Source organism: Microtus oregoni, unplaced genomic scaffold, assembly GCF_018167655.1.
Source record: "Microtus oregoni isolate MIOR12 unplaced genomic scaffold, Mior012 000020F_ref0000438, whole genome shotgun sequence".
NCBI lineage: Eukaryota > Metazoa > Chordata > Mammalia > Rodentia > Cricetidae > Microtus > Microtus oregoni.
Genome location: NW_024543079.1, coordinates 21382089 through 21404701, shown reverse-complemented (window position 1 = coordinate 21404701; position 22613 = coordinate 21382089). Strand labels below are relative to the sequence as shown.

Below are 22613 nucleotides of genomic sequence, written 5' to 3'. Positions count from 1 at the left end.
TTTTAGTAATGTTTCTTTTACGTACGTGGGTGCTTTTATATTAGGGGCATAGATATTCAGGATTGAGACTTCTTCCTGATGAATTGTTCCTGTTATGAGTATAAAATGTCCCTCTCCATCTCTTCTGATTGATTTGAGTTTGAAGTCAACTTTGTTAGAAATTAGTATGGCCACACCTGCTTGTTTCTTAGGTCCATTTGCTTGATAAGCCTTTTCCCAGCCCTTTACTCTGAGTAGGTGCCTGTCTTTGTGGTTGAGGTGTGTTTCTTGTAGACAGCAGAATGTTGGATCCTGTTTTCTTATCCAATCTCTCAGCCTGTGCCTTTTTATAGGTGAGTTGAGCCCATTGATATTAAGTGATATTAATGACCAGTGGTTGTTAACTCCGGTCACTTTTTAAGTAGTAGGGTTTGTGTGTTTTCCTTCTTTGATTAGCGCTGGTGAAGAGTCTCTAGATGTCTGAATTATTGTGGTCATTGTTGGACTCCTTGGTTAGTGATTTTCCTTCTATTATTTTCTGTAAGGCTGGATTTGTGGCTACGTATTGTTTATTTGTTTTTATCCTGGAAAATTTTGTTTTCTCCATTTATAGTGAATGAAAGTTTGGCTGGATATAGTAGTCTGGGCTTGCATCCGTGGTCTCTTAGTTTTTGGAGAACATCTATCCAGGACCTTCTGGCTTTCATGGTTTCCATAGAGAAGTCAGGTGTAAGTCTGATAGGTTTACCTTTATAAGTAACTTGGCCTTTTTCCTTTGCGGCTCTTAATATTCTTTCTTTATTCTGTATATTTTGTGTTTTGATTATTATATGGCGAGGGGATGTTTTCTTTTGATCCAGCCTATTTGGTGTTCTGTATGCTTCTTGAACCTTCATAGGTACATCTGTCTTCAGGTTGGGAAAGTTTTCTTCTATAATTTTATTAAGTATATTTTCTGTACCGTTGAGCTGCACTTCTTCTCCTTCCTCTACTCCAATTATTCTTAGGTTTGGTCTTTTTATTGTGTCCCATATTTCCTGAATGTTTTGTGATGAGAGTTTGTTGGACTTGCTGTTTTCTTTGATCAGAGTGTTTATTTTCTCTATGTTATCCTCAGAATCTGAGATTCTTTCTTCTATCTCTTGTATTCTGCTGGTTATACTTGATTCTGTAGTCTCTATTCGTTTACCTAGATTTTCCATGTCCAGTCGGCCCTCTGTTTGTGTTTTCTTCTTTGCCTCCATTTCAGTTTTCAAGTCATGAACTGTTTCCTTTATCTGCTTGATTGTTTTTCCGTGGTTTCCTAGGGTATCATTCACTGATTTACTCAATTCCTCGAACTTTCTATTATACTTCTCATCCATTTCTATAAGGGCGTTTTTTATATGCTGTTTAAGGGTGTCAATCACTTTCATGAAGTCAGTTTTTTCTACTTCTTCTTGATTAAGGTGTTCATGTCCTCCTGTTGTGGGGTCACTGGCTTCTGGTGGTTTCGTGTTGTTTTTCAGATTGTTGGGAGAATTCCTGCATTGGCGTCTGCCCATCTCTTCCTCCCAATACTCCCCTTTGTATCTTCTTTTATAGGATCAGGTCTTCTTGCCCACTGATGTACCTTCCCAGTGATGTCACTCCCCAGAGATGTTTCTCCACAATGATGTTTCACTCGGTACCCAGAACGAAACTCCACGCTGCTTGGTTAGCTCGCAAACAAAGGGCCCACCCCGCTCGCTGCGGGCAGGCTATGGGAACAAAGGAGCTACCGGCCACCCCTATGTCCTCCCGGTTCAGATTCGGTCCCAGCGCCCTAGCAGGCTGGGCAGGGAGGCGCTATGCCCCAAAGGAGGGAGGGAGACAGGGGGTGTGGGGATCTGGATGTAAGCTGAGTGGGATAGGAAGAGAGAGGGGGTTTGGGCAGTATAGCCCCTGTAGGATGGCCAGGAAGTGTGGGCGGGCTGAGGTATGATCCCAGCTGCCGCAGCACTCACTCACCACAATGATGTTTCACTCGGTGCCCAGATCGAAACTCTGCGCTGCTTGGTTAGCTCGTGAACAAAGGGCCCACCCCGCTCGCTGCGGGCAGGCTATGGGAACAAAGGAGCTACCGGCCACCCCTATGTCCTCCCGGTTCAGATTCGGTCCCAGCGCCCTAGCAGGCTGGGCAGGGAGGCGCTATGCCCCAAAGGAGGGAGGGAGACAGGGGGTGTGGGGATCTGGATGTAAGCTGAGTGGGATAGGAAGAGAGAGGGGGTTTGGGCAGTATAGCCCCTGTAGGATGGCCAGGAAGTGTGGGCGGGCTGAGGTATGATCCCAGCTGCCGCAGCACTCACTCACCACAATGATGTTTCACTCGGTGCCCAGATCGAAACTCTGCGCTGCTTGGTTAGCTCGCGAACAAAGGGCCCACCCCGCTCGCTGCGGGCAGGCTATGGGAACAAAGGAGCTACCGGCCACCCCTATGTCCTCCCGGTTCAGATTCGGTCCCAGCGCCCTAGCAGGCTGGGCAGGGAGGCCAGAATATAGTATTTTGATTGCCATAGTAATGTTAGAAAACAGTTGAGTACTTAGGTTTCCCATTGAGTTTAATTTTATTCCCATTTAATGTTATTTTTGAGCCCATGGCTGTGCTCATTCACCATGAAAATACAGATCAGGCTACTATCTTCATACAGCCTTTACTTTTCTATTCCTGGTTTTCTGGTTGATATCCAACCAGGCAAGGGTAGCAGTGGGGAGACTGTAGTAGAAAGCCCCTTGTTTGTTTCTGCCGCCCAGCCCCAAAATAACCACAAAGAAACTTTATTATTTAAATCACTGCTTGGCCCATTAGCTCTGGCTTCTTATTGGCTAACTCTTACATCTAAATTTAACCCATTTCTAATAATCTATATATTGCCATATGGCTGTGGCTTACCAGGTAAAGTTCCCTCCGGCTCTGGTAGGACTGCATGGCTTCTCTCTGACTCTGTCCTTCTTTCTCCCAGCATTCAGTCCTGCCTACCTCTGTTCTACCCTATCAGGCCAAGTCAATTTCTTTATTAACCAATGGTATTCACAGCATACAGAGGGGAATCCCACATCAGGGGACGACAGTTTGGCTTTGGCAAGAGGTTAGCGTTTGTTAAGTCAGAGGTGCAATAACACAATCTATTTTTTGAATGTTTGTTTTTTACGAAAATTTGATTTCAAAAGAAGGATGGGAGCAGGGAATATGACTCAACAATAGATCTTTGTCTTGCTTGTCAGGGTCCTGTGTTTGATCTTTGCTACCATATGTAATAAAAAGAAAGAGTGCTGCTTTAGTGCAGAGAACTCAGAAGTCTTTAAGCTTCTCTCTCTCATCTCAATTGTTTTGTTGTTTTTTGTTGTCTTTGAGATAAGATTTTGTGTTTGCCATAGCCCTGGTTGGTCTCAGACTTTAGAAATTTTACCTTTTTGGGGGGGGGGGAGAGGTTGAGACAGGGTTTCTCTGGAACTAGCTCTTGTAGACCAGGCTGGCCTCGAACTCACAGAGATCCATCTGCCTCTGCCTCCTGGGTGCTGGGATTAAAGGTGTGCGCCACCACTGCCTGGCTTAGACTTCAGAAATTCTTTTGCTTAGTCTTCTGAGTGCTGGGACAAGAGGCTCAATCTGTCACAACAGATTTAAGCCATCCTTTCTTGATCCAAATTCTATCCCAGTACTTTATGTCATACAATCAGACATTGCTTTAGGTGGGTATGCTAGGTAGTTGTTAAAGTGCCAGGTAAAGTTGGAGATTGTTAGGATGTGTCTGTGCTTATCATAGTCTTAATGCCAGTTGATTTACAAACCATTTCTAACTTGAAGCACAGATTTTCTGGACATAGTCCCTAAGAAGAAATGAGTTCTGAAGGTCTCATTCTCTCAGGGCCCACTTGTTATCAGGTATGCTATCTGATGCTCTGCTTTGCTGTGTTGTATAACTTACTGAAATCGAATACAACATCATAGCTCACTGTCAGGGAAACTTTGTATTGCAACAGTTTTCTTTTTTCAAGATTTACTTTTATTTATGTGTCTTGTATGTGTTTGTGTACATACCACATATGTATGTATGCCACATGTATGCCAGTGGAGAAGGCATAGATTCCCTTGGAGCTGGAATTAACAGGTAGTTGTGAGTGTTGGGAATGAGTGCTCTTGACTGCTGCCATCTCGCCACTGTCTTATTCTTTTTTTGGGGGTGGGGGTAGTGCAGAAGGGTGCAGAGTTTTAGTAAGTTCACTGGGAATCTATGTAGTGCAGTAGCTGAATACCTACTTTGCTTCTAATATCTAGCAGATGACATTTCTGAGTGTTTCCTTCCTTGTCTTTGTTCTTAATGCCTGCTGTGTGCAATGGAGCAGTCTATTCAGTTTGAAAGAACTCTACAGCCTGAGATTTTGGTGGGAAATAGTAAGAGCATGACCAGATCATTTTCAAAGCCAGTTCTTTACTGACACTTTCCTTTTCAGTTCTCCTTTTTCTTATGGCTCTTAACCATTTATTTCTGTCCATAATTGAACCACACAAGAAAAAGAATTGATGCTGGGTGGTGGTGGCACACGCCTTTAATCCCAGCATTTGGGAGGCAGAGGCAGGTGGATCTCAGTGAGTCCCAGGACACAGAGAAACCCTGTCTTGAAAAACCAACACCACCCCCCGCCCCCAAGAAAAATGAATTGAGAGGCCAAAATGCTAGAGCCAATGTAATTAATCTTAGTTTAGCTACTGTTTCATAAGATGATAGTTATCAGTAATTCTTACATACTGCATGTATATACTTCTATACTTCATGGGATGAAGCATGTGTTCACCATTTAACAGCTCCTTCTATCCCTTATTCATGAAATGCCAAGGTAGGATAACTTAAAAAAAGATTTTTTTTCTTTTTTTTTTAAGGCAAGGTTTCTTTGTGTAGCTCTGATTGTCCTGGAACTCACTCTGTAGACTGGACTGGCCTCAAACTCACAGAGATCTACCTGCTTCTGCCTCCTAAATGCTGGGATTAAAGTCATGTGTTACTACCGCCTGGTCCAATAAGGAAATTTTATCTGGGCTCTTCATTCTGAAAGAGTAGGGTTAAAGAACTTCATTTGTTGCTGAACCTTTTGTTGGCAGAGCCCTAAAGCAGTATTGGGCAGCATGTAGCAAGAGATAGGGATATTTTCTAGGCTTAGTAAATTAACTGTGATTTAGTCATGGGGGTGGGGGGATGTGTGATGATCGTAACATAATCGTAATCACTCTTTTTTTTTCTCCCTGTCATTGTCCCTTTATGTCCCGTTCCTTTTTGTTTTTTAGACAAGATCTTAGTATTTTGTACAGGTTTCCCTTAAGGTTTTGGGCTAAAGTGATCCTCCCTTAAGTAGCCTGGGACTCCATCCCCTTAATACCTCACAGTGAGAATCATATTTCAACATGTCATCCTAGAGGGACACTTAAGCCATAACTAACCCAAAGCATTATGTTCCTCAATTTCAGTAACAGCCTACTACTACTGTGATCTCTTTGGATAGTGTGTGTTAGATACTCACCTTTAACTCTTCTTTTTCCTCAATGTATTATATATTCATAATTATATCAGTATTATAACACATTGGATGTGTCTTTTTTTTTTTTTTTTAAAAAAAAAAGGTGGCTCAGTGATTAAGAACAGTGGCTTTTCTTCCAGAGGACCCAGGTTCAAGTCACAGCACCTATGTGGTGGCTCACAGTCATCAGTAACCCTAGTTCCAGAGGATTAGGGGAATCTGACATTTCTCTTCTGACCTTCGAGGGCACTGCATGCACATTGTAGACAGACATGTGCAAGTAAACATCCATAACAGATAAATAAAAATAAATAAATCTTTAATACACACACAACACACAATAAAGACCTGATTGTGAGTACCAAAAATCAGTTGCACTAGGCATGATAGCACACATTTCTAATCCCAGCAGCATTTGGGAGGATTCCACAAATTTGAGGTCAGACTGGGTCACAGAGGGAGACCCTGTCTCAAAGAACAATATAATCTGTCAGACAGTGGTAGTGCACACCTTTAATCCCAGCACTAGGGAGGCAGAGACAGGCGGATCTCTGTGAGTACAACCTGGTCTGCAAGAGCTAGTTCCAGGATAGTCTTCAAAGCTACAGAGAGCTGGGCGGTGGTGGCGCACGCCTTTAATCCCAGTACTCGGGAGGCAGAGGCAGAGGCAGAGGCAGAGGCAGGGGGATCTCTGGGAGTTTGAGGCCAGCCTGGTCTACAAGAGCTAGTTCCGGGACAGGCACCAAAGCTACAGAGAAACCCTGCCTCGAAAAACCAAAAAAAAAAAAAAAAAAAAAAAAAAAAGCTACAGAGAAACCCTGTTCAAAAACAGAAAACAATCCAACACATCTGTAGTGGTTTGACAGAAAATGATCCTCAAAAGGATTGACACTATTAGGAGGTGTGGTCTTGATAGTGTAGCTATGGCCCTTTTGGAGGAAGTGTGTAACTGTGGAGGCAGTCTTTGAGGTCTCATATATGTTCAAGCCATGCCCAGTGTCTTAGATCACTCTGCCTAATCAGTTACAGAAATTTCAGCACCATGTCTGCCTGCTTGCCACCATGTAGCACCATGATGATGATGCACTAAACCTCTGAAAATGTAAGCCAGCCCCAATCTAATGTTTTTCCTTATAGAGTTACCATGGTCATGGTGTCTCTTCACAGCAATCCCTAAGACAGCATCCCTATTTGGGAAATGCTACTAGGTCAGTGGTATTTGACTTTGGTGCTTGACTTAACAGGAGTCTTTAAGCTGTAGAAGAAAATCACTCACTATGAAGAAAATCACTCACTAGAAATTTGAAGCTCGAAGCTTTGTCAGAAACTTTTTTATTTTAGTAAAATTGAAGACTAAAACAGCTGGGTAGTGGTAACATATGTCTTTAATCCCAGAACTTGGGAGGTAGAGGCAGGCAGATCTCTGTGAGTTCCAAGCCATCCTGGTCTACAGTTAGTTTCAGGACAGCTAGGGCTGTTACACAAAAAGAAACCCTATCTCGAAAAAGAAAAAAACTTAAAGCACTCAATCTTTTTTTGTTTCTAATTTAAAAATTTTTAAATTTAACTAGCCCAGTTCCCCCTCCTGCTTCTCTCGCTTCCCATCCACTCCTCAGAGGAGGTAAGGCCTCCCTTGGGGAGTCAACAAAGTCTGGTATATCAAGTTGAGGCAGGACCAGGCACTTCCCCACCCCCGTATCAAGGCTGAGCAAGGTATCCCACCATAGGAAATAAGCTTCAAAAAACCAGTTCATGCACCCAGGATAAGTCCTGATCCCACTGCCAGCTCTCCCACCCCAACAGATAAGCTACATAACTGTCACACACTCAGAGGGCTTAATTCGGTCCCATAGAGGATCCCCAGCTGTCAGTCCAGAGTCAGTGAGCTCCCACTAGCTCAGGTCAGCTGTCTCTGTGGTTTTCTCAGTCATGATCCTGATACCCCCTTGCTCATATAATCCCTCTTCTCCCTCTTCAGCTAAGCTCCAGATGCTCAGCCCAGTGGTTGGCTGTGGATCACTGTATCTGCTTCCATCAGTTACTGGATATAGGTTCTCAGTTCAGGCACCATCTCCACTGTTGCTAGAAGTCTTAGCTGGGGTCATCCTTGTGGATTCCTGGGAATTTCCCTAGCACCTGGTTTCTCCCTAACCCCATAATGGCTCCCTCTATCAAGATATCTCTTTCATTGCTCCCCCTTTCCGTTCTTCCCCCAATTTGGCCATCTTGAGCCCTCATATTTCCATTCCCCCATTCCCTTCCTTCTACTCCCTTTGCAGTTTACCCAGGAGATCTTAACTATTCCCCTTTCCTGGGGCCCTCCATGTGTGTCCCCTTAGGGTCTACTTTTTACCTAATTTATTTCTCTAGACTAAACCACTGAATCTTAAAAAAATGTTTTTAGTGCCATAATTATTTTCTGTAATATGGTTTAAAATCCACTGAAGATGAACTATTTGGTCAAACTGCTACTTCTACCAACCGTCAGCCATTGGTGTTTCTTACTGTTGGTCTTTAGTTTGCCTTTAATGTGATAGTTTTGAGCTGTAATTGTTCATTTATTGATAACTTGTTGGAGTCGAGTGTAGCCCTGAGCACTCAGTATGAATTAAACATTGAGTTTCTGCATTCCTAAGAACCTGATGTGTGATTTCTCTTCATTTTGGACAGTAAACTTGTCAATTAGGTGCATTTGAAAAGTGATTTGTGATTACTGCAGTCAGTAAACATGGAATCTTTTCTGTGATTGGCACAATGATTAAATAAATTGTCACTTGAAAAGCTAATGGCAAAACTTGGTTGGTTTGGCCTTAGAGCTCTAGAAAAGGGATAGGTTTTTAAAGACCAAAGGAAAAAATTAACTGTCTTTTTATTCCCCTTTGCGCTTGTACCTTCTGAAGTGCAATTCATTGTCTCACAGGTTTTTTTTCTCCCACTCAAAAAGATCTTCTGTTAGAGCCATACAAATGAATGGTAATAAGTTTGTTTTACTGTCTATTTCATTACTTATCAGCCAGGAAATATTTCTGCTTTATGAATACTTAAGGGCTATGTGTATTACTCAGAGCTACATGAAAAAAATGTTTAAAGATAGCTTTGAAAATGTCTCTTTTTTTTGTCATTTTTCTTTTTCGATTAAAAACAAAGGATACTTAATTATGACAAAAATTTTTAAATTTTATATTTGCTCAAGTTTTAGGAAAACATCATGTATTTGCTAATACTGAGATTATGTGGAAAGGGGTTGTTCTGAAAGTGAGGATTAAATATGGAAACACTTGATGTACCAAAAATTGTGACATGGGAATGAGTGTTTATCACCATTTTCTAGAACTTAAATGTAGATTGTTAGGGAGTGCTTAACCCTTGATGCTTATGTAGTTAATTCCAGTTACTGAAAATAATGTTTTCTTAATTTAATGTGCTGCAGGTTTGAATTGAATGTGTGTATTTGATGGTGGTAATGGCATTACCCTCTAATTGTACATGTTCTAGGAGAAAATAAATTTCCCCCTTTATTTTCAGAATAAAGTGGTCTAGAAAGTTTATTTTAATGTGTGTATATATATATATATATCTTTTTCATTGTCTTCATTTGGTCTGTAAAAGTCAAGTTTCGTGTGAAAGTTTTTCCTAAGTTCCATAAAGAGTATGTATTCTGTGTTTATTAGGGAACATGGAACCAGACTTACAGAGTTAAGTCTTAACATTAAACAAAGGCATGTTTCCGAGGTGAAGTGAAGAAGCCTGCAAAGTGGTACTAAAGAGGGTCTGAGCAGATTCGTTCTGTTGGCTTTGTTTTGTTTGCTTATCAGACTGTTACCTAATTTTGTACATGTAAAGACATTAAAATACGACATTTTTTTAAACATTTTAACTGATTCTTACTAATTTTTGTATGCCATTGAATTTGTCTTCAAGTTTATAAATAATCAGAAAAAGTGCAAATGCTGATTTTTTTACTTTCAGTAAATTGCTTTCTCATAAACTGCAACTCATTGAAAATTAACTATGTTTTTAGTAAATCTCACATTTTCCATCTAAGGATTCCATACAAATGAAATAATTGCTGTTCTTGTAAGAATTTCTAGACTTTACCTGTTCAAGATTTTCTTTGGGGCTGAGGTTTAGCTCAGTTGGTAGAGTGCTTGTCTAGCACACAGCCATGGGTTCAGTGTCCCAGCACCATGTGTACCAGGCCTGATGGTGGTACTTACTCTAATCCCCAGTACTCAAAAACTAGAATTAGCAAGGCTAGAAGTTCAAGGTCATCCTTGACTATATAGAGTTTAAGGCTAGGCTAGACCCTGCCTCAAAAAAAAAGAGATAAAAATACAGATTTTTCTGGCAATTTATAGTCTGTAGTAGTGATTCACTCGGGGCCCAATAGGCACCTTTCTTCTCCATTTCTGTAGACTTTATGGTAATAAGCTTCCAAAATTTCTACGGAGGCCTTGAGTTACTTTTCATATCTGATAACCAGTGAGAAACCTCTCTGTTATGACTTGGCTTGAGTGCTAGTAATTTTATTATTAAGCAGTAAAACCGGATATAATTCAGCTAAAGAGACTGCTTGATTTGCTGGTGAAGAGCATCCTTTCCATGAAAAAGGAGTGCCTCTTTGACTACTGGAAACCATGCTTGTTGGTATGGATATTTGGGTAGTATGTCCACATCTAGAGAATTGCCTCAAACTGTGGAGATGGAAGAAAGCCCAGAGCAGAGGAGGCCAGCTGTGTCATGTTACAGTCATCAGTTGCCACGTACTTTACTTTGCCCATTTGTGCTCTGTGAAGTTTTTAAAAGTATAATTCTTTTTTTGTAAAACAAAATTGTACATTTTTTGGTTCTTAACTAAGGATAAACTTTTATTTCTTCTTTCCTTTAAGAAATTAATTTTGAAAAGCATAGTTTTGGTTTGTGTTTCCATTAAAATATGGGCCTGAATACATATAGTAAGCTGTGCTGGCCATGGTCTTAGGAATCTGGAGATAGGTACTGTCCTCACACAGTGAACTCATTACACAGTTTCTGGATCCAGCTGTTTTAATTAGGGCACAGCAGACTCTGCTAAAGGCAGATGGTAACAGCAAGGCTGCCGCCAGGAACAGTAGTTAATTGATTCTGTCCCTCTGAGTGCTTTGAATGTGAATGTCACTCCCTGTCACTCCTGAACAGGAGTTGATGGGTCTTTCCTTTCATGTAATGTTCAGTTTATGGAAGCAGCCATTGCGTTTCTTCTAAGTAGATAAAGTTGCCAGTTCAGATTTGCACTAATCGGGTAGGAGGTTGATGACCAGGAAACTGTGTAAAAGTGGGTGGTTCTTTCATTAGCTTCTCTTGGTGGTTTGTGTGCTTTCCACTGGACAGTGTCATAGCTGGCACACTCAGAGGAAAGTATCAAAGTGTAGTTGAGTTACTATTACCAGTTCAGTGTGCAGTCATAAACAAGGCCAAGGTCTTCTCTTTTGTGTATAGCATTTAAAATAGACATGTAAAAAGTGTGTGTATGTAGTACATAGCCACACAGTATATCAAATGAGCGAAAAGTGTGAGTATGGTCAAGGTTACCAAAACCAACTTGTTAGCAACATAGACATAATCAGCAGAAGTCTTTGTTGATTCTGTTGGTTATTTTTACATTCATGGTTAATTCTGATTCTAGCTTGCTTACTTGGTTTACATGTTATCTCATTTCCTTTTCAGGACTTTGAATTATAAACTATGTGGACAGGTGATAGAGAATACTTTAACAAGGCTTCTATGAACTCCTTCTATTTATCTTCCAGATATGAGGCCCCAAGATTCCTGGCGAGGTCCTCCTCCTCTTTTCCAGCAGCAGAGATTTGACAGGTAATACTAAAGCAAGCATGTTTTAAATGCTGCCTGTATTGACATGGTGTGTGTGTGTGGGTGTGTGGTTGGCTGCTTACAAAACCTACCTGGTTTGAAATGATACTTTCCCCCCACCCCAAATAATTTTTCCTACACCTGTTTTTAGGAAATACGAAGTTAATACTTGGAATTAAAATGCTTGTGTTTATATAGTTTCCTATGTTTCTTGGTTCTCTTGGACTATATTTTATTGAAGCTTTGAGGTACTCTAAAAAATGCAACATAGAGAGCTTAAAATTGTATTAGGTTTTTGTCAGGCTAAACAAATTTCTTTTAAGCAGGGTTGTGCAGTTTAATGAGGCATAACTAATGGTGTTCCACTTTTATCATGTCTGCCAGCAGAACAGCATTAGTACAGACCAGCTATTGATTCTTACTACAGACCTCTTCAAGTCCTAATCAGCTTCTTTGGTACAACTTTTTCAGGGCTGACAGGCCTATTGTAGGGCAGTGTCACTGTAGGTCAGTAGTTATTAGTTGCCACTGAAAACAGTTTCTTCAACTACTTAAGACTGAACTGAATTAAATGCAGAAGGGACTCAGAAGAGGATTATGGGATCTGCAGTCTAATAAGTACCATGGACTAGAAAGAATGTGACATGGTTTAATAACAAGGGATGTTTGACATGTGTTCCTTCATTCATAAGTTCTGTGTTCCTAAGTCAGATTGGACTATCCATGAGAAGTCAGCTGGGCATGTTATGAATAATTTTTAACATCTGTAGGATACTATTTTTAATGATGCTTTAAAACCCAAGCTGGATTTTATTTTGCCAACATCCATAAATGTAAAACTAAATGGAGTCCCATTCCAATTAAGCTTCCTTTTTCACTTTTCCAGTTATCTGTTTTTTTTCGTTGCTGAGTTAACCATTTTGATCTGTTCACATCTGTAATGAATGGAGTGTATTAACAAATGGGGCTAGAAATAGTGCTCTTCTTTCACAAACACTGAGTAGTTAGTTATTCAGATCCTCCAGAATTCTTTCTGTTGTTTAGTTCAAGATTACCACAAAGATTTGTGTAATTCAGCTATTTGCTGATGGTGTCATGCAAGTCATATTTTAAATTTAATACAACTGGTAAGCATATGTTAATGTTTCTAATGTATGTGCTCAAAGCATAGAACATGTATTATTTAATTATCATCAGGGAGCCCAGGTTGGCCTGGAACTTCCAATCCTCCTACCTCCTCCCAAATCTGAGAGTAGAGATTACAGATAAACAACACAACCAAATTAACACGATTTTAAAAGAGAAATAAAGGGATAAATTTTTCTAAATTATTAGACTTGGTTTCTTCCTATTGTTTTTCACTTCTTTGCTATATTATAACAATTTCTAATGATTATCTTCTGCTGAAGAAGTTTCAGCACTGAATTAACATCTGTTTAAAAATGTGAGTGTATGTTTCTCTCAGCTACCTTCTAAAGGAGATGCTATTAATTTTCATTTTTACGTAAAGTGAAACACATCATTCAGTAGCTTATCCAAGGTCACTCTTCCATGCTATTCTTTACCAAGAAACTTTTTAGTAGAACAGAACTCACCAGACTGTTTACTCTGCGCATAATATAAAGCCACAGCACATCAAAGGAGGTGAAGGATCGGCTTGCACTTCTGAGGCTCCTTCTGTAGTTGCAGCAGCTTTCCTTTCTCTGTGTACACATGTAAAGTATTTCTAAGACCACCGTCTTTGTCCCCTTCTTTGCCCTGTCCATCATTTTCTTGTTCTTATTCTACCCTTACCAACTAGTATTATTAACCTGTCTGACTTTGTGAACCTAGGAAGCTAGGAATGAGTTTTGTATGTATTTTTAGTTGTTTTAGATACTTTAAAGCCATCCCTGAAAGAAAAGGTTAAAGGTAAGCATTTATAGAATCCTTAACTCATGGTTTTTAGGGAAATGGAACTCTACTTTTTAGGTAGGGTTTCACTGTATGGCCATGTTGGTCTACAACTTGCACCTTTGTGTCTCAGTCTCCTGAGTACTAGTGAACGAAACCATTCTATTCATAAATAAAAAGTAAGTTTGAATTCTGCTCTCTTAAACTGTAGCTAATAAGTGGGTACAATCTATTATTCATTTTCATAGTACTTGTCAATTCCAGCTATTCAGACCTTACAAGACAGAGAGGAGGAACCATTTTTCTTTAACAAGAAGTTATGGATAGTAGATGGTGGTAGTCTTATGATAGCCAAGCTTTTGTAATTCGTAGTTCAGAACATTTCCAGTGCACTAGTTTTGAGTGTTGTTGAAAATCCTATTAGGAAAAAAAAAAGCTTTTGAATGTATCTTGTTTCTTAAACTTTGATATGTTGTCTTGAATTATTTTTTCGCTTTGTGATAGTAGTACTTTAAATTCATATATTCCTTTGGCCTAAAAATACAGTGAGAGGGCTCAGTGGGTAAAGGCCTCAGCAACCAAGCCTGACAAACCTGATTTATATCCCCATGGTGGAAGAGGAACACTAATCCTTCAACTTATCATCTGACCTTACACACATGCAAATAAATAAATAAATAAACGTCATATCTTTAAAAAGAAATCAGTAAGAGACTTATGTGGTGGCTTACGTCTGTAATCTCAGAATTGAGATGGGTAAGGCAGAAGAATTTGAGTTCAGGGCCTACCAGGGCTGCTTAGACTTAAAAACAAACAAGCCATTCTTCCCCTCCCCCAAACAAAATATTTTGTGTTATGGTGCCAATACTAAGCAGAGTTAGCCTGCATTTTAGTATCTTTTCAACTATCGAAAGTGTTTACTTTAGTTTTTTTAATTTGTTTTTGGGTTTTTGTTTGTTTGTTTTTGTTTTTTACTTGTGGCTGTTCAGTTTAATGATGAAAAAACTTTTAAAAACTGTGATTAAACATAGTACAAACTTAAACTACCCAAATTGGCAGGCTTCATTTAACAACAGGTCTCCAGACTAGTGATTTGGAAACATAAGAGGATTGTTGCCATGGTGGTACCTACTAAGAAGTACCTTGGCTTATAAGTTACCTCAGTTTATAATAACTAACTAGGTTTTATTTTTTTGTTTTTGTTTTTTGAGACAAGGTTTCACTGTGTTGTATAGCTCTGGCTGTCCTGGAACTCACCCTGTTCCAGGCTGACCTCAAACTCACAGAGATACACCTGCCTCTGCCTCCCAGTTCTGGAATTAAAGGCGTGCACTACCATTGCCTGGCTATAGCTACTAGCTATTATTTATTTGTTTGTTTGTTTGTTTGTTTGTTTTGCTTTTATGGGATGGGGTTCTATGTAGCTTTGGCTGTCCTGGAGCTTCCTAAGCAGACCTGGTTGGCCTCAGATTCATAGAATCTGCCTGCCTCTGCCCCCAGAGTGTTGGGAATAAAAGTGTGTACCACCATACCTGTCCTAACTACTAAAAGTGACAGTGGACCGACTTTAGCATTTCCCTCTCACATTTCAGAAACATTTTGTCAGATAACTTTCAGTTTGCTTATAGTTGTAAATTAATATAGTTAACATAAAAACGATTGTTTTGTGGTAAATACAGGTGTTTCTGCCATAGACAGAGTGATACTACATACCTACACTGTTTAATTGTTCTTTCTCTTTAAATTTTATTACTGTTGATTTTTATCATAAAAATTATCTTTGAACAAAAATATTAGTGATTATGTTGAACAAAAATAAAAATGTTTTATACTGTGGCTTTATCTTCCAACCTATTTTATAAAACTAAAACGTAAAGTTAATCTTGACTTGTGAACTTTGCACATACATCCCAGCATTGATGATCCTTGATCAGAACCCATTACCATATTACTCATCTATCTGCAGAGGCCGGAAAAGACTATTCTTGTGTGTTCTGAGAACTGTTCTTGTCAATCAGAATTTGTTTGTACTGACTCTGAATCACATGCAGCATGTTGTATTAGAGCTCTGGTTTCGCCCACTATCTCTAAAGAGTAGCTTTGGCCTTTCTAGGTCGCCAGGAGCTGTTGTCTTTGAACTGTTACACAAGAATAATTACTTTTCATTTTTGTTGTTTTGTTTTTAAGAAAGCTTGTTGTAAGTGGTGAGTAAAGAGAGGATGGATTCAGATGAATAACTAGCTCTAAGAATGAATCCATCACCAAATGATCCCAACTTCAGGCTTTTATGCCTAAGATTTTCTCTCCATGCTGATATTGTTATAGTGATGCTGGCCAGTCAGAGCCTTAGTGAATGCAAAATTTTACTAAATTCTTCCTATCATCATCTGTGGCCCCAAGGTTTCTAATGTTAAAGTACACAGGAACGTTTTGCTTCTTTTTATTTTTCTCCTGATTAAAATAAAAGTTGAAAGTGAATACTGAGAAAGTTCCATTTTAAATGGTGATTATTGCCTTTAGAAATATCTTTGCTACATTGTTGATGTGACAGCTTTTAATTAAGTTATGATTTAATGCCTTCTACCTGTTGTATATCTAAAGTTAAAATAGGCACTTGAAGACAATTAAAACATGTCTTTCAACTAGTAATCTGGGACAGCAAACTGGTTTATAATAGCTGTTGAATCTGCGTTCCCATGTAAACTGTACACCAAATGCCAGTCAGCCCATGCCAATTAGTGCTCATGTTGCTAGGTCACCATGGTCAATTGAAAACTGCATCAATAGAACTTGAAAAGGTTTCTTCACGATCAGACCTTCTGACATATTGAGCAGAATAATGGATGGGAAAAAACAGCCAAATTCCCTACCCTGGATTCAAAATACTCAGCAGTAAGAATTCACTTGCAACCTGCAATTAACTAGAAAGAATAGAATCTAAGAACGAGTCTGGACATTTTGAAAATAAAGCCTCTTTCTCTTACTTGTACATGTTTACTCTTGGACAGCTTCATAAATGTAGCCTGCCAGCTTGCCGGGATCTAGAGCTTCAAATGATAAAAAGAAACTTTATATTTACAACTTTATATATACAAAAATATTTTGTATAAATTAATCACCTAACTTTAAACATCCTCATTTTAAAAAATTATTATTTTTGTGTGTGTGCACACTAATGTGGCAGGGTGTGTGTGTTTCACAGTGCATACATGAAAGTTCCAGCTTGGGTCCTGGGTATTGAACTTGGGTCATCAGACTTGTAAGACATGCACTTGGACCATCTGAGCTATCTCATTATGTCTAAACATTCCTTTTAATAAGCTGTGGTGCTTTATGAAATGCAGTACACTGCTCTGGTTACAAGAGACATAAAGGCCACCATATTGCATATTCTATATAACAAATCTAGGCAAATTGGGTTGTCCTAAAATTTGGAGGAGACAACCTGCCTTTTTAGGCTTATGCTGTAAAGCAGGCTTCACTTCTGATATAATTATGTCTTTCTACAGAAGTGTCGGAGCTGAACCTCTGCTGCCGTGGAACCGGATGCTCCAAACCCAAAATGCAGCTTTTCAGCCAAACCAGTACCAGATGCTGGCTGGGCCTGGAGGATATCCACCCAGACGTGATGATCGAGGAGGGAGACAGGTAATAAATACACGTGGGCTGTAGAGGAAAAGCAGCATATTGATCACTGCTAAGCTTCTTAGGACTTAATACTTTCTTACCAGTATTTCTGGAGAAAATGGTAATAGAGTAGTTCAACTTTTGTCACTGTTAAAAATGCATCTAAGGGAAGTTCCTCACCTAAGTAGTTTATACATGGGCAATGCTCAAGAATCCCAGCCTACAAGTCCCCTTTATCATAGCAGTCAGTAGTGATTAGCATGAGTCACAGTCACCAAAACACTTCTTTTTATCTTGGAGAATACCATTCTCTAATATAAACTAGATCCTTCATTAACAAACGAAGACTGACTGGAAGCTAAAAAAATAAATAAATAAAAAACATCCTACCTGTTTACCAGTTGTCTTTATTCATCTTAGAATTCTTATCTGATTCATCATTGAGTCCTTCTTGTGGAAGCAAATCTTTCTTTGATGATTTTCTACACATTTTTATACTAAATGCAAAGTGCCATGTGATTCTAATGAACACTACAATTTATAGAGAAATTGAGATGATACTAGTTTTTTTTTTTTGTTTTGTTTTTTAAATTCCACTCAGTCTTAGCAACATTTAAGGCTAGGATCTACTTAACATATTTTCTCCTAGCAATTTGATACCCTGGACAGAATTTATACGCACTTTAACCCATGGTAGAGAACAGGATTGGGATGATGCAACTCAGAGAGCGTAGTGTTCCTGGAATTGGGCACCTGCAATGATGTGAAGGGGTTTTAAAGTTTTAAATTGTATGCCTGGTGTTGCCTCTGGGACTTTTGTAGTGCTTTGTGTATTGATTTTCTAATTGTGCCCCTCTTAAATTTAAGATCTCTGACATATAAGGAAAACTTCTCTGTTTCAACCTTACAAGAAAGTAGTCACCTTAATTGCTTATACTTAATTCCTTTCGAGAAAATTTTGTTACAGTTCACTAAAATAGTTTCATAGAATTTTACTTTTAATTTGTCCACCCATTTTGTTACAGTTCATTAAAATAGTTTCATAGAATTTTACTTTTAATTTGTCCACCCAACATCTTTGAAAAATCACATCAGGAAATTGCTGCTCTGTGCTACTGGGGTTTAGATGGCACTGGTCAATTAAAATAACAGCATTTTTTTAAATGAAGACATTTAGAACTGAAGAAACCTTGGAGAATGTCATGTCCAATCACTTCATTTTGCAGGTCAGGAACTGAAAGCCTGTAACCTCATAGTTTGGAGCAGAGCTGGGGACACTGAACCCCAGTCCATCTTCTTGCCTCTGCAAAAGGCCAAGGAGATTTTTCTTTTCAAGGAACTCTGCTGTTAGAAGAGGTGGAATTATTCACTGGGAAGATAAATAAACAAGTTGGAAGACTTTTTTAGAAAATATACTCATTCTTTTCAGTCTTATTTCTACTTAGTTTTTTTAAAAATCACAACTAATAAAGTTACAATATGTTATTACAGAGAGTCATGCCCATGCCTTCATTTTTTTAGTGACATCGATATGTCTAAACAAAGATCTCTCATACTATGTAGTATAAACTGCTTAAGTGACAAATGGAACCCCTGTGCTCCTAAATAGAAATTTTTTATTTCTTTTGGAATCAAACCCAGTACCACACTCACTTCACAAATGCTCTTACCACTGAGATATATTCCCAACCATACAAATTATTAAGAAATTATTTATGTACAGAAACGGTTTTCCAAGTGTAATTATGTAATAACTTTATTACTTAATGTTTTTCATTGAACAAAAAATATATTCCTAAATAATTGGTCTTTAGGCCTCAGTAAATCTCTTCCTTTGCTTAAATAAGCGACTTTTCTGCCAAGTGCTCAGAATGGTAGGAAATTTGTAAAGTACTGTCTCTACAGCATGCATAATACCTGTGCAGGCTCAGACCAGACACAATCCCAGCATGGAGAGGGGAGGCTGGACACAAAGTCCTTAGTTAAGGACCTACTGGTAGCTGACAGCCACTGGGAGAGAGGGAAAGTAGTGGTGGTTTTTGTTGTTGCTGCTCTTTGTTTGCTTTAAGGGTATGGATCCTGGTGGGTTGACCAGTCTTCAGTGAAGGCCACATAGCCAGAGTATATGGGAGCACAAACTATACTTGATGGGTTAAAAAAAAAAATAAAGACACAGCGTTGAGTGGTTTGAGAGGAGTAGGGGAAGGGGATGAATATGATCAAAATACGTTGTTTGAAAATTTTAAAGAACTAATAAAAATTAAAAAACCTCACTGTACATATTTACAAGAAACATTTCATTGTTCTTTTGTATTGTAGGGAATTTCTTAGATGTGGTTATTAATGCCTGTTGGGTACTCATTCAGCCTTCGTGTGTCTCCAGCTTTGTAACAAGCTATGTTAGAGCTGTAGGCTTAGAGCACATACTTACAAAGACTTCCCATTCCCGTGTGATGTACCTTAAACAATCTACTTCTTCAGGATGTGCTTTTTCACAGAGATGTAAGGTGATTAGGCATATTAATCCAGAAGATAAACTTTCTTTTGTTTACTTTCAGGGATATCCCAGAGATGGAAGGAAATACCCTTTGCCACCACCCTCAGGAAGATACAGTTGGAATTAGGCTTTTGTAAAGCTTTCCCAAATCATTTCACTATTATATACTTCTATGCTATTTGTGGAAAGATTTCTTTCTCAAGTAGTAGTTTTTAATAAAACCACAGTACTTTGTGTATTTCTTTTAACTGTGTGTATATTTTTACTGATCTGATCTCTCTGTTTTATGTTGCTTTCCAGAGATGTGTGTTGCATAATACAGTGTGTCTGAATTTATTATAGCTTGTAAACACATTTGATGAAATTAGGAGTCCTGGGTTTTCATTATGGTTAAAATTCAAACCAGCTCTGTGCTGATTTTGACAGACATGAATAATTAGGTATGGACATTTGAACTGCACATTCAGCAGACTAGAGCATATGTTGTTCAGAATTCCTTTGGAAGCATTTCATTAAAGTACTTGTCTTATAGAAATTTGTGGACTTTAGTAAAAAAAAAATAAAAATAAAGCTAAACTTTAAAGCTCTGGTTACTTGTGTTCTTTATTTCAGCTGAAAGTCTTAGCTTAAATGTCTTTTTTGTTAAGTCAACTTTTACAGAAAACAGTTGGTACAATTAGATGTCAAAAGCAAGTCGGGGCAAAGATTTGAAAAGGATACGGTCACCACTTCAACAGAAGCATTTATTAGCGTGTTAATAACACATCTTTAATTATTTACAATTTTACAAATTTCATACTTGTTTTCTGGTTTTAAGGACTTATAAAAGTTTAGGGACCATCTAAAACTTTCAAGCTGAAATTTTAATTTACAACTAAACAATGTATACTTAGCATATTTAAAATGGAATTTCACAGTAGAATTGAATTTGAACTCTTCCTTTCATTTGAGCACAGTAAGACTCTAAATGTGCGTGCAGTTCACACACAGCATTTTCATTTAATTACCAAAACAAGCGTAAGACAGGACACCAGCCTGTAACTGAGGCTTTGTCTCAGTTTTTCTATCATAGCCTAAGCTTGTATGGTAAGATTTCTCTTTGACCTTCTGACTTAGGACGTTTTTGCTTTAATACACAGCTAAAGCACACTTGTTAATCTTTGCTTATGTGGGGGAAATCCACCTTATCTTTGAATAGACAGGCATTTTGAAGCTGTTGAGTCCATTGCTGATGCTGTGAAAGCAGGAGGATCCTTTTGTTAAAAACAGAGTCTCCATTAGGAATTGTTGGCCTTTGTATGTTACCCTTACTCCACATAGTAATGAATCCTACTACTAATTTCTCTCATTTTCCAAATATTAAAGCTATCTAGTCCTCTAAATAAAGTACTGTGTATTCCAAAGGGAGCATGTATCTTACTGTATATAGTTTCATGTGCACACCATATCCACACTAATTCTTTTTATTTACCCAATTCCTTGGTTTTGGTTTAGTTTTTAAATTCTGTTTTGACTGACAGATCCTGAAGAAGTCTAAGCAGAAGGCCTAATGAGTTAGCTGACACTGGGTTCCCTCTTTTGAAACAGGTGTGTCCTGAGAACATCTGCCCAGCTCCTGAATGCTCTTCCTCCTCCCCAACTCTTACTGAGTTGTAACCATGTTAGAATAGAAAAATATCGTTATTTCATTTAAAGTGCTGTTTAAATCTTTCAAGTGGGATATTTACAGCTGTAAATTTCCATCTAAGTCCTCGTGTTTCAGGCAACAGGCTAGTTTTGTTACTTTGTATTCCATTATGTTACCTTTAAGGCTCCTTTTTTCAGGGTCTCATTAAATTGTGTTAAGTCAGTGCCCGTAAACATCTCCTAAGAGAACCTAGTAAGGAGCAAGCAACTTCCTTATCCCTACAGTACCAAGAGGGTGATGTAAAAGTACAAAGCCACCTTTGAATCAGTATTAGATTGCCTTTTAGCTTTTCAAAGGCAAACGGTATAATGACCCGTAGGTTAATTTCCTTGCAAAGACATGGGACAACCTAACAGGGCTGGCCAGTTGTAGGGATCCACCTACCTCTGGATGGAGGTCAGATGCTCAGGTTTGGCTAGGATGAAGAGCTAGGACACAAGTATTTCACAGTTGAGCCTGAGCTGTTGGCAGTGCCCAGGAGCAGCAGGTTGGCAGGGCTAAGGAGAGTTAGCTACCCCTCATAGTCAAAGTGGCCTCTCTGTGGAATCTGGAAGCTGCAGTCATTGGCCCCCGGGTTCTGACGCCCCAGTCTCAAGGATCTCAAAGCCTGGCCAGGAGCAGGCAGACTGGCAGTGTTGAGTAGGGTAGATGTAGGGAATTTCAGACCTTCCACCTTGGGAGCCTTGTAGCATCATCACTCCCTGGATGCAGTCTCAACCTGCAGTTCCATCCTTTCAATTCTCCAGGCAAGTGCACTGAACCTGTAAGAAAATCAGAAACAGCCTCCACCTCTGCCCCAGGTTTCTGTTTAAAATTCAAAGTCTTGATTGTTAACTAAATTTAGCTCTGCCTAGAAATCTAAAATCTGGACGTTCTCCAGAGTTAATTTGTCCCCAAAGGCCACAGAGTGGCTTTGCATCACTATATTCTCAAGACTTCATGTTCACTCTAAAAGGGTCAGAAAGCTAAGGTGCCATCAACTGTATTCCTGGTGACCAAGTCCTCCATTTCTAACCAGGAAAAAAGTCAAAGAACAGATGAAATAACAAGTGGCCAATTCTTGAAATATGCATCCTTCACTCAGCATTGATTCCAATAGATGTGGCTGTTTTTCTATACTGTTTATGGAACTGGGGTAAAAGAACAGCATACTTTAATTTGTATTCACTGCTGCAAAATTGTGCACTTTTAGCCTAAACAGTATTAATGGTTTTTTTTCTAGAAGCTACCTTAACAAATACTGAGGTTACAGGTTTTTTTTTTTTTTGGAACAGCATTTTATTCCACTTCAGATAAACATTCTAAAGCAAAACTAAACAAAACCAAAAGCCCTCTGTCAGAAACTTGCATCACTATTAAAATTAGTAAAAAGCATTCTGGAGATCACAGAGAAATCTCTATACTCATTGGAGGGAAGAGCTCTAGGTGACATGGATATGGTTCCCCAGTCTGGATCTCTGAAATTTCCCCAGATACTCACCAATTCTCACTAACAGTAAAGAGGTGTCTTATGTTTTACAAATGTATACAAGTTCTCTGTCTCTCTGG

The 22613-nt window shown here is 38.9% G+C and overlaps 1 protein-coding gene across 2 annotated transcripts in view; it reads left to right on the top strand.

The window, feature by feature from the left end:
- The window catches only part of Xrn2 (5'-3' exoribonuclease 2), a 77287-nt gene extending 57326 nt beyond the window's left edge, over positions 1 to 19961 (top strand). For both annotated transcript variants that reach the window (XM_041670644.1, XM_041670645.1), the window contains 3 exons: positions 11301 to 11364; positions 16764 to 16902; positions 19440 to 19961. In XM_041670644.1, coding sequence (XP_041526578.1) covers positions 11301 to 11364; positions 16764 to 16902; positions 19440 to 19505 — 269 coding nt within the window. In that variant the 3' untranslated portion in view covers positions 19506 to 19961. The remainder of the gene's footprint in view (positions 1 to 11300; positions 11365 to 16763; positions 16903 to 19439) is intronic.
- Positions 19962 to 22613: the final 2652 nt, after the last annotated feature.